An 18,085-nucleotide genomic window follows, 5' to 3' on the forward strand; every position below is an offset into this window, starting at 1 on the left:
AAGAATTTTTATGATATGTTTCGTGTTGAGGTCTTACAAGATTATCATATCCCCAAATTGTTTGTTTGTCTAAAGTTTTATGGCTCCATGCTTCATGCGTGCTGGTAGTTTATGCATGAATGATGCCTTGAGGTGATTGACAACCGAGGTAGAAATTGTCTACAATGTTTATTTGTAGTTTCTCATTCATCATTCATAATGGATTGTCACAGGCATAGTGTTTTTTTTGTTTGACACCCTCCGAAGCCAGTTTTTGGCACCTTCGGATTGGCAACAAAGGCTTCCCCACATGCCTTTAGCCATGTGACTACTCCTCTGCCGGTGGCGGTCTGGCTGAAAGGGCATCGCAGCCATTTCCTGGCCACTTTCGCGGATATAGTAGCATCATTGTTTCCCCTCCAACGTTCGAACTCTTGACCTGTTTGCCAGGCCAGAAGATACCTGAGGTAGGGGCCCCATTGATTCCACTACACTACTTGCCGGTGGTTGTGTCCGCAATTGTTTTATTACCTCTTTACATGATATTACTACAGTAAAATCATCACACGATCTTATAATTCAAGCAATAAAACCTTTTAAAGCGGTACAACGATTAAGGGCATTGGATAAAGATTGAAAGTGCAAGTAAAAGACAAAATTATGGAGAGATTATTATCGCTGAGTTTGTGTATGCACGACATGTAAACCATCTATATATTTTCACTTCAATACTGTACCTCTATATTAAAGTCATTGAATCTAATCATCCAAATCAACTTTGTGTATTCACTAACTTCACAACTGTTTTTTTAAGGACCAACCTCACTGTCGTTAGGTTAAAATAGTTTAGTGTTATCTATACTATTATATAAAGTCAGCACTCTCCAAAATCATTAAAATATGTTTTGCTTAGAATACATTTTTTATTAGACTCAATTACACAAAAGAATTATGTGTTATAAATATCAAAATAGATGTAATCACAAATATAATATATTTTTTTAATCATTACACAATAATTAATAAATTAACACGGTATGAGTGTAGTAGTAGTGTATGTACGCACCGCATCTTCTCTATCACCCCGTTCATTTTCCGTGAGGCCAGATTCCAGCCCAACAGAACCTTCCACGCTGGGCTCAGCCCACACAACAGAGTCGATACGGCGCCGTCCAAACTGTCAATCTCGTCTCGCGAAATCTCATCCGTTGGTCCAAAACATTAACGGCTGCGATTTGAGCCGTGGCATACCGATTCCCAAGAGAGAGGGAGAGGGTGAGCCAATAAAAAGGGGCCTCAGAGACTCGTCTCCTCCACACAACGCCATTAGGTCTTTGTCTTTGAGCATTTCAGCGAAGAGCTCAAGGCGGAGACCCCTCGCAGCCACCGAGTCCCTCTCTCTATCTCTCTCATTTTCTTCACAGGTATACCGAATTTCCTTCACTACTCTCTCGCTTAAGATCTGTGTTCGAATTCCGCCATTTTCTTTCCAGATCTGTTTGTGTTCAATTCAGTGATAGTTGATACCTACTCGATGTGTGCTTGTGATTTCCAGATCCGACGTGGTTTTTGCTACTATTATGTGCTTGATTTTGCTGTATGTGTAGCGTTTGTGGATTAGCTTGATCTGGCTTTCGATCTGTGTGTTTTGAGTGCTTCGTTTTTGCTAGTCTTTCTCATATCTGGATTTTGATTATGGTTTTGGTGTTGAGTTTGTTTTGATTTCGATATGCTTGACTGTGGATCTGGAATCTCCGAAAGATCTGGAGATGGATGGTTTAGAATTTTCGTCGTTTTTCTAAGTTTAAGCAAAGTTCTAGGTCTAGCCAGAGTTAGTCAAATAGAGTGATCCTTGTTTTGGTGGCTGCGATTACTGTTCTGGACGTTTTACTGCCTGCTGATGTTGATTGTCTAAATTTGCTTTTACAGTTGGGTCTAATCATAATGTCGAGATTAGTTGTAATAGAAAATGATGTGTTGAACGTTGTGTTGGATCCTTTGCCTGATCAACACCTTTTCTCGTTCGTGAAATGAATTTTATTGTTTCAGTCATGGCAATTTATAGGTAGCAGCCACTGGTTCGTGTTAATTTGCTTGCTCATGATTGCATTTTTTTTATTTTTCATCAATCTTGGTTACAATATGCTACTGAGTGAAGTGAGAAAGGATTTTGTTTATAAATTGTGGTGTCCAGTCAAAGTGGCTTTTGATTTAAGTTATTTGCATCAAATTTGATTGCTTACTGCACCACAAATGGTACCACTTGGTAAGTGTGGTCCCAATTACGGTATATACTTCCTATCTCTTTGATAAAAAAGTCTTTTAAAAAATGTAATCTTACGTGTTTTGGGCTTTGGTTTGATAACTGAAATGAAGCCTAATTTGATTTATATTATCTCATTCAGTATCTCTATGTCTTATTTTAATTGTCATTGCATTTTGATGATTTAAGACATGTTTATTGTGTTCAACCTCTTTTGCCAGCTTTCTATGTATTGGTACATTTATTAGCCATTTAACAGTCCATGTTATTTGCTGTACTTTAACGTTGGCTCATAATTATCATGGAACTTTTGTTATTTTTGGCTCATAAATGTTTCTGGCTTTTTTTTGTAGGAGAAGACACAATGGTTGATCAGGTTCAACACCCTACTGTCATGCAAAAGGTAGCTGGCCAGCTCCTTCAGCAATCCATTCAGGCTTATGATACTGGCTTCCAAAGACAGGGGATGTACCAGAGGCGTCCTTCATATGGAAACTTTTCCAATGCTGCATTGCAGTACCCAATGATGCCAGCCTGCAGGGCCGCCACTGATCTCTCTATGATCCCATCAACTGCGTCCCCTGTTTTTGTGCAAGCTCCTGCAGAGAAAAGCCACTTTGCCATTGATTTCCTTATGGGTGGTGTTTCTGCTGCTGTATCTAAGACTGCTGCTGCTCCCATTGAGCGTGTCAAGCTTTTGATTCAGAACCAGGATGAAATGATCAAGGCTGGTAGGTTGTCTGAACCTTACAAGGGCATTGGCGAGTGCTTCTCCCGTACGATCAAGGAAGAAGGATTTGGTTCACTGTGGAGAGGAAACACTGCTAATGTCATCCGTTACTTCCCCACTCAGGTATGTGATGTCACTCTTTTGTGTTTTTCTTTCTCTGGAAACTATTATATGCTGCTATAGATATGCTGAAATGGTTCTCCTTTATTCATGGCAGGCCTTGAACTTTGCTTTCAAGGATTACTTCAAGAGGCTATTCAACTTCAAGAAAGACAGGGATGGTTATTGGAAGTGGTTTGCTGGTAACTTGGCATCTGGAGGTGCAGCTGGTGCTTCTTCTCTTTTCTTTGTCTACTCTTTGGACTATGCTCGTACTCGTTTGGCTAATGATTCAAAGGCTGCAAAGAAGGGAGGAGAGAGACAGTTCAACGGTCTGGTTGATGTCTACAGGAAGACATTGAAATCTGATGGTATTGCTGGTCTCTACCGTGGATTCAATATATCATGTGTTGGTATCATTGTTTACCGTGGTCTGTACTTTGGACTCTACGATTCACTCAAGCCTGTTGTTCTAACTGGAGGTCTACAGGTTAGTGCATCACTTTTGTCTTCTGCTTGTAATTTTCTATTTGCTCTTGATAGTTTGCTAATTTTGAATTGGTATGTGTTGTGTTGGCTGATATAAATTTGAGATTTATATAAATTGGTGGTTTTGATTCAAATTTCTGACTATGTTGGCTGAGAATGTAATTCAAGCATGTCAGTGTTTTACATCTGTTTTAGAGTATCCAGCTGACATCTTTTTTTGTTTTTGAAAACTGCAGGATAGTTTCTTTGCTAGCTTTGCTCTAGGATGGGTCATCACCAATGGTGCTGGTCTTGCTTCCTACCCTATTGACACCGTCCGTAGAAGAATGATGATGACCTCTGGTGAAGCTGTCAAGTACAAGAGTTCCATGGATGCCTTCACTCAGATCTTGAAGAATGAGGGTGCCAAGTCCCTATTCAAGGGTGCTGGTGCAAACATCTTGCGTGCCATTGCTGGTGCTGGTGTCCTTTCCGGTTATGACAAGTTGCAGCTGATTGTTTTTGGGAAGAAGTACGGATCTGGATCTGGTTAAGATTGTCTTGTCTGCCAAACCAAGCCAGATAGCTTTTAGATGGTGATGAAAATCTCTTTTTTTTTTTTTGAGTCTGAAGAACTTATTTCGGCAAAATTTTCCTTGAATAATTCAGTTATAGGGGAGTTGGTCCCAAACAGATTTTCACGTTGGGATTGATTTTTGTTCTCATAAGCCGGATTTTTACTTTGAGTGGTATAAATGCCACACATTTGGAATTTATTCAGATATTATGCAGGGCTATTTTGGTGTGTTTTGATTGTTTCAATTATATTCAGATAACTGTTGTCTTCTGGAACAACTCGAGTGGGAAGGTCTTTTTTGTTTCAGGAGTATTGGCGTATTGCCATGTTTCTCCGACTGTTTTTCTTGAACAGTTGCATTGCCAAGTATTTTCTTGGGTTCCTCTGGTTTTTATGGCAGTTGGTATAGTTTTGGAATGTCAAGTTGTCCAAAGCTAGATTCTCTTGTGACAACCAAGTTGTAAGTGTAAGATGAAAGTAAAATTGTTGATCCGATTTTCTACACTAACCTGTATCGAGGTCAATCCCCGCCGGCTTTTGCCCATACAAACTGGGTACAAGTTTGATGCAATCGGCTGGATGAAGATCCTAACTCCTAAGAATTGGCGACAAGTCGCCTGACCACTTGGCTAAAAGGCTTTCAAGTTTGGAGGCGTCAAGTTCTGGAAAGACTAATTTCCCATGGCTCACACTAATGTGACTATGTGAGTTGATGAAATGTCTAGGTGATGGTTATCTAGTTGATGTATGTCTAATTTGATCAAGACTAGTTTTTTTTTTTTCCTTAGGGGAATGATAAAGACTAGTCTGAAATTGCTACGATTTTCAAATAATATACTTTTACCATCTTTTACATTCCCACACTTCACATATTATGTTTAGAATATAAATCTAGAGTTTGAAATTCAATAATCTCACTTTAATTAAATTAGGTTGAGTCAACATATTACTTTGGATTTTGGGATAAGCAGCTCTAATGTGTTTCATACATTAGATACCCTATGTCATCCTTTTATGTTTATTTTTGACTGGCTTTTGAAAACTTATTTGCTTCTAGTACAAGAAGCATACTACCACATGTCCCATATATGGAGCTCATGGCACTACCATATGATATTAGATAGATGTCCACATTAAATAGGTTTTATATATGACTCCGATTGTTTATATTATGGAGTTAATATAGCCTAGTTAGGGTATTGGATATCACAGGTTTCTCTTCTTTGTCTTTTGGTCAGTTCTATCATTGGAGTTTCATCATATGGTCCCAAACTCCTGCACATTACATCACCTGAACTCTAGATAAATGACGGGAAGACAGGAAATGAAACTTGATTTTCCCATTGTTATTGTAGATGTACTCAAAATTATGTTAAAAGATAGTAGATGATTAGACCACACAATTGATAATACTCTAATTTTTGCTAATGTCATGGCATCTGGGGTGTCTAATTTCTCGAAATTTATCATGGTACATAAAAAGATATTATCATGGTCATACTCTAATTAAGCATCTCACAATGTTCAATTTTTTTGTTATGTCACGAGATTCCCTTCTGCGATGGTGTACAATATGGGTTGGACTGAGTTTCTTTTTTACCTTTCTTGCATTGCATTGCATTGCGTACAAGCAAAGCTTTCAAATGGACCCATAAAATATTATTGCATTATCAAAACAGAATCCAACCGATTTGATGGATGTCTTCTTCATCAAAATATAAGAAGAAATGGTTCAATTCACATTTGTTCTTCATAACCTTTTAAAGTGGACGAATCCCACCAAAACCAAAAAAAAAAAAAAAGTGGACGAATCCCATTAGAAGAAAAAAATAGGTAAAAAAACCCCAGTTCATACGGTTATTACAGAGATGAACCTAATCCATACCTTGGGACGGATGTAAAGCTAAGCAAATCGCGGAAGAAAAGGAAACGTCTTTTGCTTTTCGTCTTGATCATTGATTTGATACGAACCAGTTTAGATCAGACTCCATGTTCGTATTTCATACATGCTAATTCAATATTCAGTAGAAATAACAACACCACTATGACACTCACTATACTGTACTAAGCTAGTCTCCGGTTTCCATTCGGTGATCTGAGTCTAGACATGTCTTCCATATATCTAGTTTTGTTGCTGATGAATCAGCTAACTTAGCTCATGGGTCTACCCCTCGTTTTGTTTGGATTTATTGCCCTTTACTTCTTGTGCCACAAGCATTCTATTTAGATCGGCTGAGAATAAGAGTTAATAGAGAGTTTGTGTCGTACTATTTTTTGCTATATTTTCAACGTCAAGATAGAAAAAAACACTATCATATGGCCTTGAATCCACAAGGAATGGATCATGTATCATAAGCCAATCTATATTGAGCTACAGAGTTCAAAGCACTTGAGGAAATATTCAAGGGCTTCATTCGAATTCGATTTCGCCATTTTCACCTAAAACTCATCAAACATTTTCAAACCTTTCTAGAGTTTATTGGGACTGTGAAAAATATAAGAACATGGAAATTGCCTATTGGGTTGGTTTCTTCCAAATCTAAAGAGATTACAGTGAGTTTAGACCAAAAGCTATTTACTTTTGCTATTAGTTAACATAATCTTGTTCCCCCTTTGGTGCTATTTGGGAAATAGAGAGGGAGTGACCAAACAACTTTAGGTAAACAAAATGTAAGGGATAAAGGGATCATAAACCTTGTCCTTTGGAAGAAGATTTAATTTTTTGGTTTTTTCTGGTTGAGCTGAATCTTGTTTTTGGTGAGGGCGGCTTGCCCAACACTCACCGGATGTGGAAAGGGCTTTAACTGCTTTATCCATCGCTGCATGCCAATATCATAATATGGTATTGTCATTATTGATCTTTTATATCTTTCTTGAGACTAGCGTTCCTTCAAATGTTTGTGCCTGTGAAATATCGTATATGTGCAAATGACCTTCACAATACCATTTTTCTTTAATTCATTTTTCATAAAATGCTACTTAATTTTGTATTTCCTTGAGTTAATTTTTGTGAATCGAAGTCTCAAACCCACAACCTCCTAATTGTTGCTAGACCAAATGGTGACCATACATCATTTCTTCTTTTAGTTTAGTCTTTTAGGATGAACTTCCCATTTTTATTTTAGTAAAAACACTAGTGTATATTAGTGTCACATTACTAGCTTGTACATAATGTCGCTAGAAAGTCATCAGCAAATCAAGTTGATGCATGCCATGTTTCTCAGCAAATCAAGTTGGAAGACTACAGTGATAGCCTGGTTTAGATCCGTGGATCTGAACATGCCTTCTAGGCCTCCAAGTCTCGTAGTGTTTTGGGATATACGATTGACGACAGTGGTAGCGTCATCGGGTGGAGGCTTGCAGCTACGGATTCTGTTGGTCTCGAGGTTGGGTGGCTGACTGACGGATCTGGGCTTGAGATTGGGTTTATTCAGTGGGTGCCCAAATTTGCTGTTTCTAAGCAATTTTGGGCTTGAGCCTATTTGATTTCGGCTTTCGCTTGGTTTGAGTTCAATTAGTTGCTTTGGCTGGATTCGCAATCAAAGCTAGAACATATCTATTCCATCTTTATTCCTTTCCGAAGTGAGGTGGGATTTTTTTTTCTTTTGAGGGACCAGTCACAGTACTTAAGGGATGTGGTTGTAACCTTTAATTTTCTTCTACATCTCACTAAGAATATCTCCAACAACTCCTATTAAAATTCTCTATTATAGAGAATGAAAACACAAAATCTCTAAAACAAAATGGCTTCAACTCTAACAGTTTCTATATTCTATTGTATAAAATTAAATGCAAATGTGTATAATTAAATGAAAATTAAATTAAATCTCATAATGTCATAATTTATACCAAGACCAGAGAAGATTTTTTTTAAATGAGCGACGATTTGTCATTGATAGAAAATGTAGGAGCACAACATAAACATGATCCACATGTAATAGGGCTTCGTCAAATTAATGGAACCATGATAAATAAATCAAACAAAGTCTAGCAATCTCAATGCTATAAACCCTAAACTTGGAATCTAAGAGGAAACCAAAGAACTGTGAGACGAGGCTCACTTATTTCGACTGCATCGAGAGCGCTTTCGAAGCATCTTGAGGATCCACCTTCAGGAGGAGCCTCTCCGATAGGCGGGGTAACCATTGTGCAAAGACCGTCCTCCAGGGTCCCAAACACAAGCCACAAAATGAATGGGCGTGAAAAAAAGGCCCATATCACCTTCAAAAGAGCAACAGTCCAGGCCGAGGTGACATGACCCCAAACTGATATGGGCACCCAATTGAGAGTCAACAACCAAGGTCAAAGACCACATCGTAAGCCTCACCCGCCGCGTGCTTCAGTCTCTTTTTAGCCGCCGGTACAAGACACCGCCCTGGTTACGGCCTTAAGCTCCACTCAAACACTAGTGTTGGCCACCGTACCAGCCCGAAGGGCATTCGAGACAACCTTAACCGACACCCCTTCGTGTTCACCGCAGTAGTGCCCGACACCAAACCACTGCCACCAAAGTGAAGCTTCCTCCCCTAGTCTGATCTCTGCAACATTGGCTGATGAACAACCTTACCACTGCAAAGATTCAAGATCTGAGCGATCCACAATGTCCCCGGATCCCAAATGTGAAGGATTTCTCCAAATCCATTACCAGAAAACCAACGCCATCGGGGAGAAAATGGCAACCCAGGAAAAACTCGATCAACCTTCCCCCGCACGCCGCCATGAAAGACATGTTGAAGAAGAGGGGTGCCCGCTCTGGTAAGGAGCGCTTGAACAACTTCAAAAATTGAGGGAGCCTCGCTGGAAGCCGTGGATCACAGCACACAAAACCCTAGGTTAAGGGCATGCCGCTGCCAAGCTAAAGAGAGGAGAACCCTCACTCTCATTCCTTAAAAAATTTAATATCCTCAACAATATCAGTTTTTTGTTTGTTATTTTTTAGGATAAAGAGTGAATTTATTTTGGTAAGAAATAAAGTTTAGAGATTGTTTTGAAAATTATACAGATTTTGATAATTCTATAAATCTATATTTGTTTATATCTCTTCCCACTTTCTCTATTATAGAGAATGATTTAGAAGAGCTATTTGAGCTAAAATTAATGTTTTTTTCCTATATAATAGAGATTATTTGGATTTTAGAAGAGTAGTTGGAGATGCTCTAAGTATTGAATCGTTGTGTTATAAACTAAACTGAAAATGTAAGTGCAATTTTGGCCATTTAGGTCTAGTTTTATAGGTTTGGAGTGTCATAGGGATAACTCTTATTGTCGATTATTTAGGGTGTGCTATCTTTTAGCTGTTTGCTGAATAAAATTTTATATGACTTTATACCTCAAAAAAAAAAAATTTCATAAAAGATAAATTCAGTCAATAAGTGGATTCACCGTGTACAATGGAAAATAAAATATATGCGCAGATATATCCGGTACTAACATGGTGTCCTTGAATGGTGCCAATACAAGGGCAGTTTCCCTAGAAACAAACTGTGATGAATAGTTAACATAGCTGGAAGAGCAATCTCAAACTTTGACAAATATCATGATCATAGGGATTCATAGCCGTCCAAAACAGTGATAAAGAAAGACATAAATAGTATAAGATAATCAAATAAAAGTAGTAGAGAAAGGTGTCTGTGTGTGTAGTCAGTTGTGTAGTAGCAAGAGTCACAGAGATGGAAAAAGGGTTGTTGTTTCACCACCATACCAACAACAACACTATTACTCTCTACACTCTACACTCCACTCTAGAGAGAGAAGACCAAATCCATTGAGAGAGAGAGAGAGAGAGAGAGAGTTATATACTGTGTGAAAGCCAAAACCGCCATTCTCCTTCAGCTTCTCCCTCTCTGTTCCAACATGTAAGTTTTCTCTCTCCCTCTCTTTCTTTCTGAATTCTCCCATCTCTTTGCTTCTGTTTTTTTCTTCATGAATTTGAAAATGTTTTCTATAGTTCCTGTAATTGCTCTCAGATTTTTGTTTCATTCTTCTATAATTTCGTCCATAAGCTTATAATTTGCTATAAATCATGTTCTTATTTCTGTTAATTTTAAATGGTTTCATTAGTTCTCCAAAAATGGACGGAAATGGATATATGGAGGTCCATTACATGGACACTGGCTTCTCTTATACCGCGACCGGAAACTTTATGGACTTCTTTGGTGGTCTTACTTATGCCCCCTTGAATTATGGTCACACCATGCTCGCGCATGATCAGGCATGTTTCTTGATTTATACTATGTTAGTTTGTTATGTCGATCAGTTATTAGTGGTGTCCATATCCATGATCTTGTTATTGGTTGGATACTGTGAAGTTGTTTTGTATCCATGTTGCTTTGAATTTGGAAAATCAGTTTTTATCTCGGATTTTCTTGTTTTCTGGTGAAAGATTTTGGATGCATTTGCTGTCATTCCCTCTGTTAACATGGACTGAATTCTTTGCTCGGTTAATAAAAAATCTGAAATAATCAGTTCCCAGGAGTTAATGTGATTACTATTACCTTGGAACAAGGTAAAGTCTACGAGATGAATTTGTCAAGAATTTTTAGTGTAGACATGTCACTCCTGTAGCAATTTGTTTTTTGAAAATGTGTTCTGTAGCAATCTAATACACAGCAATTGGGGAAGCTCAATATTCTAATGCTTTTACCGAATCTGATCTATATTAATAATTAGTCAAGTTTGAAATGTAAAACCAGTTTGGTGAAGATTTTGTGTTCACCTTGTTTCCCATATTATTTACTGTTAACATTATTTCTATGAACTGGAAGTTAACCTTAAGGGTATAATATGCGTCCAGGAAGCTACATACTGGTCAATGGATTCGTACAAATTTGGACTATCTGGTCCAGGGAGTAATTCTTATTACGGTCCTTATGAGGTAAACACTCATTTTCCGAGGATGGACATGAGCAGGAGGGCTTGGGAATATCCTGTCACGACGATTCCAGAAGAGCCTGAAAACACTGCTACGCAGCAAGAAGAAACTGTAGATATTGAATCTGACACCACGACTGATGAATGTTAGTCAGAACAACTTCTGTTTATTTGTTCCCAGTACTTTATATTGGTTATGATTGATAATATGGTGCCTAATTTTGCTACTTCATTGTGCTTCTTTTATACTGTGCTTTGAAATTTATGCTTAGAATCAAAATCAACTTATGGTTTCCATTCAGTCTTGGCCAGCCATCTATTGAACGGACTCAAGTATCGAGTTACTGGCTTGTTGGAGTGACCATGTAACGATAATTAGATGATTTCAGCTTAGGTCTGAGAATACCTTTTAGTTGCAATTGGTTTCTGCATGGAGCTTCAATGTCTTTGTTTGATATAACTTTTCATGAAAGATATTATCTTTTACTCCTGTTCTGTTGATTGGTTTAACCAATGTAAATAATATCCTCTCTAACCATAGTTCTTTTGCCTTTTTCAGCCATTCCAAATGATCATAACACAAATACTTCTCAGGTGTGAATTTTGCTTCTATGTTTATGTAGTTGCATACTTACTTGATTTTCCATCTGCCAGAATGCTTATGCATAAATTCTGTACTATTTTCATTTGTCATGAATCAAATAATGTATTTCCAAATTGATTTCTTCCCCTGTACTGGGGTTAAAGATTTGAAATATTGCTCTCTATATGTTTGCAGGTGGAATGGGAAGCGAACACTGATCCTGATAACATGACATATGAGGTTTTTATATATGATATACCTTGTCGTAATATTTCTGCCTTTCTACTGTGGCTAGTCTTTTTTTGGAAATTACTGTAAAATCACATTCTGTATTTCAAGGAATGGACGTTGAGCAATAATAAAAATCTGAGTGGGCGCACATTCATGGCCACTCATAACTATGTTTGGCTGCTTGTTTGACATTATTAGAGCGTGATGGTATTTGACGAATCTATAGGTTTCAAAATAAAATGAACAATGATAATTAGTCATAGATCTATAGCATTAGCAAGATTAGAATTTATTTCAGAATATACAGAGTAGTCTGGAAATGTAACACCAAGGCTGGTGGCTGTTGTAATATATTAGTGATTTTCCTGGTCAAAATTTAAAGCATATAATTTTTTAATCACATAACTGTTACATTTCTTCTACACAGAAGATTAATAGGATTTGCAGTGCTGTCAACTTCATTCTTTTATGAAATTATTGTCTGAAACATAGACTGACTTGGAAAGAGGATCATGTGTCTTAGATTAATTGATGATTATTCATGAATGAAAATTGGAAACAGAGATGGGTATGAAGGTCAAGGGTACTAGAAATTCATTTCTGTATGCACAAAATGCGTGCACACACGCACACATATACATACCCTTTTCTTTTTGGGTAATTATGAATGTCATTAACATGTGTAGTTTTATATATGGTCGTAGGAACTACTCGGCTTGGGTGAGGCAGTAGGTACTCAAAGCCGAGGGCTTTCCGACGAGTTTATTAGCTTGCTTCCTACAACCAAATACAAGTCCATAAGCTTTTTCTCAAGAAAGAAATCTACAGAGAGGTAACATTCTGAATTTCTTCTGATTAATTAGCTTTGAAGTAGTGCAGAGTTTTATACACCGAAAGAAGCAAACATATTTCATGACACTGTTATTCTATGACCTCATATGATTCCCTCAATTTTCTCTTTCCCTGTTTAGACAATATAGAAATCTTATCTGCCGTAATATTTAGAAATCATGCCATTGATTAAGCTCGTTGGTTTATCACTGTAAATATATCGTCTCCTCAGAACTTCCCTTGGGCCTAATGATTGAACTTATCAACGTTTTATGAACTGAACTTGAGAAGTTCACTTTTTGCAAAGGAATTGGTGTTGTCTTTTGCTTTTATACTCTGAAAACAAAATAATATTCATTTTTGTAGTTTAGATGATAATTTTATATTTCTCCTCTTAAGTGTTCTGTTCTGTTTTGTTTTACTTTTTTGTTTTTTTGTTTTGTCTTTATTTTTAAGTTGATGCATGCCATAATTATTATCTACTTTGTACTGCTGGTTGAGGAAATATTTTTTCTTCTATGATCTTCTGAAGTGGAGAGGCATGGGGTCCCTTGTTTTTGGGTTAAGCTTTTGCCAATTTTCCATATATAATACTGTTGTTTGGAAAGCAGATGTGTAATTTGCCAGGCGAGTTACAAAAGAGGAGCTCGACAAATCAAATTGCCCTGCAATCATCGTTACCATCGTAAATGCATCAGCAAATGGCTCGGCATCAACAAGGTTCATCAACACCTTAAAATCCAGGCTTTTCAGAATTCAGAATTATGCATTCTCTTGTTCTTTCATTTTGATGGCCCCGTCCTAGATACTTATTTCTTTTATCGTATACATTTCCAGGTATGCCCGGTCTGCAACCTTGAGGTATTTGGTTAGGAATCAAGGCCCTAAACCATCATTTGGCTAACTAGTTTCAAGAATTGGTGTTTATTCTCCTCTCCGTTATATTTTTTCCCTTAATCTTTCGCGTTAGTTCCCCCTCTTTCTTCTCTCTTATCTTTGAATATGTTCTGCCAGAGTAAAAAGAAAGAAAACCAAACATTTGAACCTTCTAGTATGAGATTCGGATTCGAGTCTGAAACATCCAACGGCTGCTTCTTCTTCTAGTTTAATATATGATTTACGCAATCAGTGGAACTAATATATGATTTCTGCTAGGGCTTGTACTTCTAGTGGTAGAGCGTTTACCTGCACCCGAGGCCAGAATACAAGTCTCCCCTTCCTTTTTACCAAAAAGAATTGAGAACTTGTATTTCCGAAATATGTATCATTTTGGATGGGTGCAAATTAAGTACTAATAGTTAAGGAATTAAGCTTAGGAAATTTGATCTTGTTCAGTTTAGCTTTGTAAAAGATGGGAAACATATTATGTCTTTATTATTGGACTACTGCTATGAGCCTACCAACCTGATTAGACTATTATGCCAGAGTTGATATGCTGTCTGATGCATTGTGAACCTAGGATGGCCTTTCAATTGGACCAATTTCTTTGTAATACTTCAATACATGATACTTAGTTTGCCAGAAGAACAGATGCAATGATGGAGAATGATTGAGCAATACCAGTTCACCCTACATGCAAGCATCAGTACATCACTATTTCCAAGTCTGGGAAGATTGTCTTTCCAAATTCTCCTTGTGAGGTAAGTTTCTTACATTGGCCTCGAAAGTCTATTGGGCCTGTAGAACAAATAGTTGTGGACTAGTTGTGAACTAGTAGATCTTTGTTGTCCGAAATTCAAGGATGGTAATCATGGAATGATAGTGAGCTTCAGTCTGTGTCTTGGAGCAATTTAGTTATAGGGAATTTAGACAATTTAGTTGTGGTTTTGAACTAGAGACCTCATGTTACTAAGAGAATCATCGCAGTGTTCGTCACACTTGCAACCTATCATATTTTCACTAGACCAAGCCATCATTGGATCCAAAAACCGAAAGATATTTGAAACTTCTAATGATGTTCGATGTTTTTCATGAGTTTTAAGCATTTCTCGTCAGTTGTCATGGGTTTTTATTTGAGGCTTGCACAATAAAGGTAGGACACGTCTCTAAAACTCAAAATTATAAAACAAACTAGTACGAATTACTTCAAATTAATTTCTACCATGCATATGTGATCCAAGCATCACTCAATGACGTTGATATGAGTAAAGCATGTTAAGATGCAAGGAGGTCGAACATTCACGGGGTATGTTTGGTACCTGGGATTGTACTGACTAGGGGTGTTAATTGAAAACCGAAAATCGAAAAAAAACCGAACCATAACCGAACCATAATCGAAAAAAACCGAAGAAAAAAAAAACCGCACCAAATCGAAAGATTTGGTGTGGTTTTGGTTTGGGACGTTTGGAAACCGAAACCGAACCGAAAAACCGAATATATATATATATATTATAAAGAAATTATATTATTTATAGATATTTTTAATATACATAATTAAATATGTTATCGATCGAGACCCAAACTTTATCAAAATTCGATGAATTTTTTACCATATCTGTATTTATATATGCTGATCACATCCGACGGTCGAAATTTCATAATTTGAATTTTAGATATTGGAACCACAACATGTCTACTAATGTGGTATAACTTGTTTAGTGGTCTTTTTGCAAATGTATGCAGTTGTGAAGCAACTATATCTTATAAATAGAATTTTGCAAATTTGTCCGCATGATGCGTTACGTATAGTGAAATATGGTTATAGTAAAAAAATCACATATTTTCGATAACGTTTGTGTCCCGATCGAGGCGGTCAACCCTTTTTACGCTTATTATCCCCTATGGGTAGCCTTATCCCTGGAACGTAAAATTTTTGAAAATTTTACACGAGCTGCTACATCACATATATGTGAGTGTGTGTGCATGAAAAAATCCACCAAAACTAGTCAAGAAGGAGGGGGTAAGAACAAATTCACTTAATTAGATGAAATTAAGTTAATGTTGACCACATCGATCGAGACCCAAACTTTATCAAAATTCGGTGAATTTTTTACCATATCTGTATTTTATATATGCTGATCACATCAGACGGTCGAAATTTCATAATTTGAATTTTAGATATTGGAACCACAACATGTCTACTAATGTGGTATAACTTGTTTTTAGTGGTCTTATTGCAAATGTATGCAGTTGTGAAGCAACTATATCTTATAAATAGAATTTTGCAAATTTGTCCGCATGATGCGTTACGTATAGTGAAATATGGTTATGGTAAAAAAATCACATATTTTCGATAACGTTTGTGTCCCGATCGAGGCGGTCAACCCTTTTTACGCTTATTATCCCCTATGGGCCTATGGGTAGCCATATCCCTGGAAGGTAAAATTTTTGAAAATTTTACACGAGCTGCTACATCACATATATATGAGAGTGTGTGCGTGAAAGAATCCACCAAAACTAGTCAAGAAAGAGGGGGTAAGAACGAATTCACACTTAATTAAATGAAATTAAGTTAATGTTGACCACATCGATCGAGATCCAAATTTTATCAAAATTAGATGAATTTTTTACCATATCCGTATTTAAATATGCTGATCACATCTGACGGTCAAAATTTAATATTTTGAATTTTAGACATTGGAACGACAACATGCCTACTAATGTGGTATAACTTGTTTAGTGGCTTTTTGCAATTGTATGCATTTGTGAAGCAACTATATCTTGTAAATAGAATTTTGCAAATCTGTCCGCATGTTCTTTTTATTTCGTTAAGAATCAAGTAGATAGACAAGGAAAGAAACTCCGATTTTCTTTACAAAATAACCGAAAGAAAAACCGATATAAACCAGAGAAAAACCAAACCAAACCAAACCGAACACAATTGGTTTTTGAAAAAAAAAGTGAAAAACCAAACCGAACCAAACCGAATAAATAGAACGGTTTGGTGTTCGGTATCACCTATAAACTGAACCATTCAAACCGATTAACACCCCTAGTACTGACCCACCTTAATTTCTTAAGTAACACTGTCATACATTAGCTTACCTTAATCTAAACTAACACCTAACCCATGTTTAGTTCAACTTGGGATAAGAGACCAGAATAATGACAATAATCATATCTCATGTTTGGTGATGTACTAGGCTTGACTAATTCTGCACATCAATTTTTTTTCCAGGTTGCAAACTATTGTTTAAAGCATGAAACGATAGATTATAATTATTATGTAAACAACTTAGATATAAAGCTACATATCTATGTTGTAGTAGCTTGTCACTTCCATCATAATTTCATTTTGGTACAGACTTCTTCAATAAATATGACTGATATATATATTTTCATAAAAGCTTTACTACCAAGAAGAAATTTAACAAGCAAGTGCCAACAATAAGTCCAAAGATACGATTTTCACAATTTCATAGATTAATTAAGCTATCACAATCAAAATAAGAGTGAACAGTTGTTATACATTGACAAGTCCACCAATTAATACAACAATGAAGGCTGAACTCTCTATCAACATAAAACAGAACATGAATGCTTTTTAGCAATTACAAAATGAGTGTTCATTTGCAGAAGGGGCTTGTCAAACATTGTCTGAGGCGGAAATATACGTCAAAAACTAGGTAGACCCTCTACTAATACCGGCGAGCAGATTATAAACATACACTTTTTTGCTTCATTATCTAAGGACATCAACACAAAAATATTTTGGGGCTTCTCCATAATGATTTTCAATGCCTCAATTCGGTCTAGGATAGAGAGTCCCATATTTTTAAGTTCCTCATCAGATCGATTTTCATTACCTTTCACTATGACATCAGTCACCAATTGCATTATTTTTCCAAATTCTTCAAAAAACTTACAAAATGCAACCAAGATTTTATCTTCATCAGTTCTTTTCCTTTTTTTCCCAATGGATTGAGATCCACTGCCATCTTTGCTTATTGACATGGGGCTTGTATCATTCTCACCTTCTATCTCATCTTCATTGTTGCACTGATCCTCAATATAATCTAAACTATGTTGGTTACTGCCATACCAGTGGGAACTCTTAATCAATAAAGCCTAGTGACTGCATCATGAAGAACTCTAGAGTCTGATGCCGATCCTTCCCAACCCGGCAAGACAAATATGAATTGTAACTCACGAGAACAAACAACTAATACATTTGTAGCAACTTCACCATTTCTCGGTCTATATCTTGGCTTGTCACTTGCAGGGACACGTACTCTAATGTAAGTTCCATCTAGTGCGCCCAAGCAATTCTATTAAAATAAAAGGTTCATGAAATAATATCAACTGTATAACCTAGATCAGCCAAGTAGCAATCAATCATTTCAAAAATTGAGTCCCTAAGATAAACTAACCTTAAAACACTTCCATCTACGATCTGTGTAGTCAGGAAGTACTGGATATGGTACCCTCAACAAACTACCTTGCAGTCGCAGAACACCTTGTAGTATAGAATGAAAGTACCTACTGACAGTCTCTCGAGATCGAAAAAATCTACCT

General features: G+C 36.9%; 2 protein-coding genes across 2 annotated transcripts; both read left to right on the top strand.

Moving 5' to 3' along the window:
- The first annotated feature begins 1,248 nt into the window (after positions 1–1,248).
- LOC126802456 (ADP,ATP carrier protein 1, mitochondrial) lies at positions 1,249–4,346 on the top strand. Its single transcript, XM_050530092.1, has 4 exons — positions 1,249–1,403; positions 2,596–3,095; positions 3,190–3,561; positions 3,797–4,346. The coding sequence occupies exons 2-4, from the start codon at positions 2,607–2,609 to the stop codon at positions 4,091–4,093; spliced, it is 1,158 nt and encodes a 385-aa protein (XP_050386049.1). The 5' UTR covers positions 1,249–1,403; positions 2,596–2,606; the 3' UTR covers positions 4,094–4,346.
- A 5,449-nt stretch (positions 4,347–9,795) lies between these two features.
- Positions 9,796–13,519, top strand: LOC126802622 (E3 ubiquitin-protein ligase BIG BROTHER). The gene is given in 8 exon segments (XM_050530270.1): positions 9,796–9,971; positions 10,177–10,327; positions 10,910–11,132; positions 11,546–11,580; positions 11,765–11,809; positions 12,505–12,632; positions 13,243–13,351; positions 13,469–13,519. Coding segments are annotated over 7 exon segments (732 nt in total). The 5' UTR covers positions 9,796–9,971; positions 10,177–10,186.
- Positions 13,520–18,085: the final 4,566 nt, after the last annotated feature.

Source organism: Argentina anserina, chromosome 7 (genome assembly GCF_933775445.1).
Source record: "Argentina anserina chromosome 7, drPotAnse1.1, whole genome shotgun sequence".
Classification (NCBI taxonomy): Eukaryota; Viridiplantae; Streptophyta; class Magnoliopsida; order Rosales; family Rosaceae; genus Argentina; species Argentina anserina.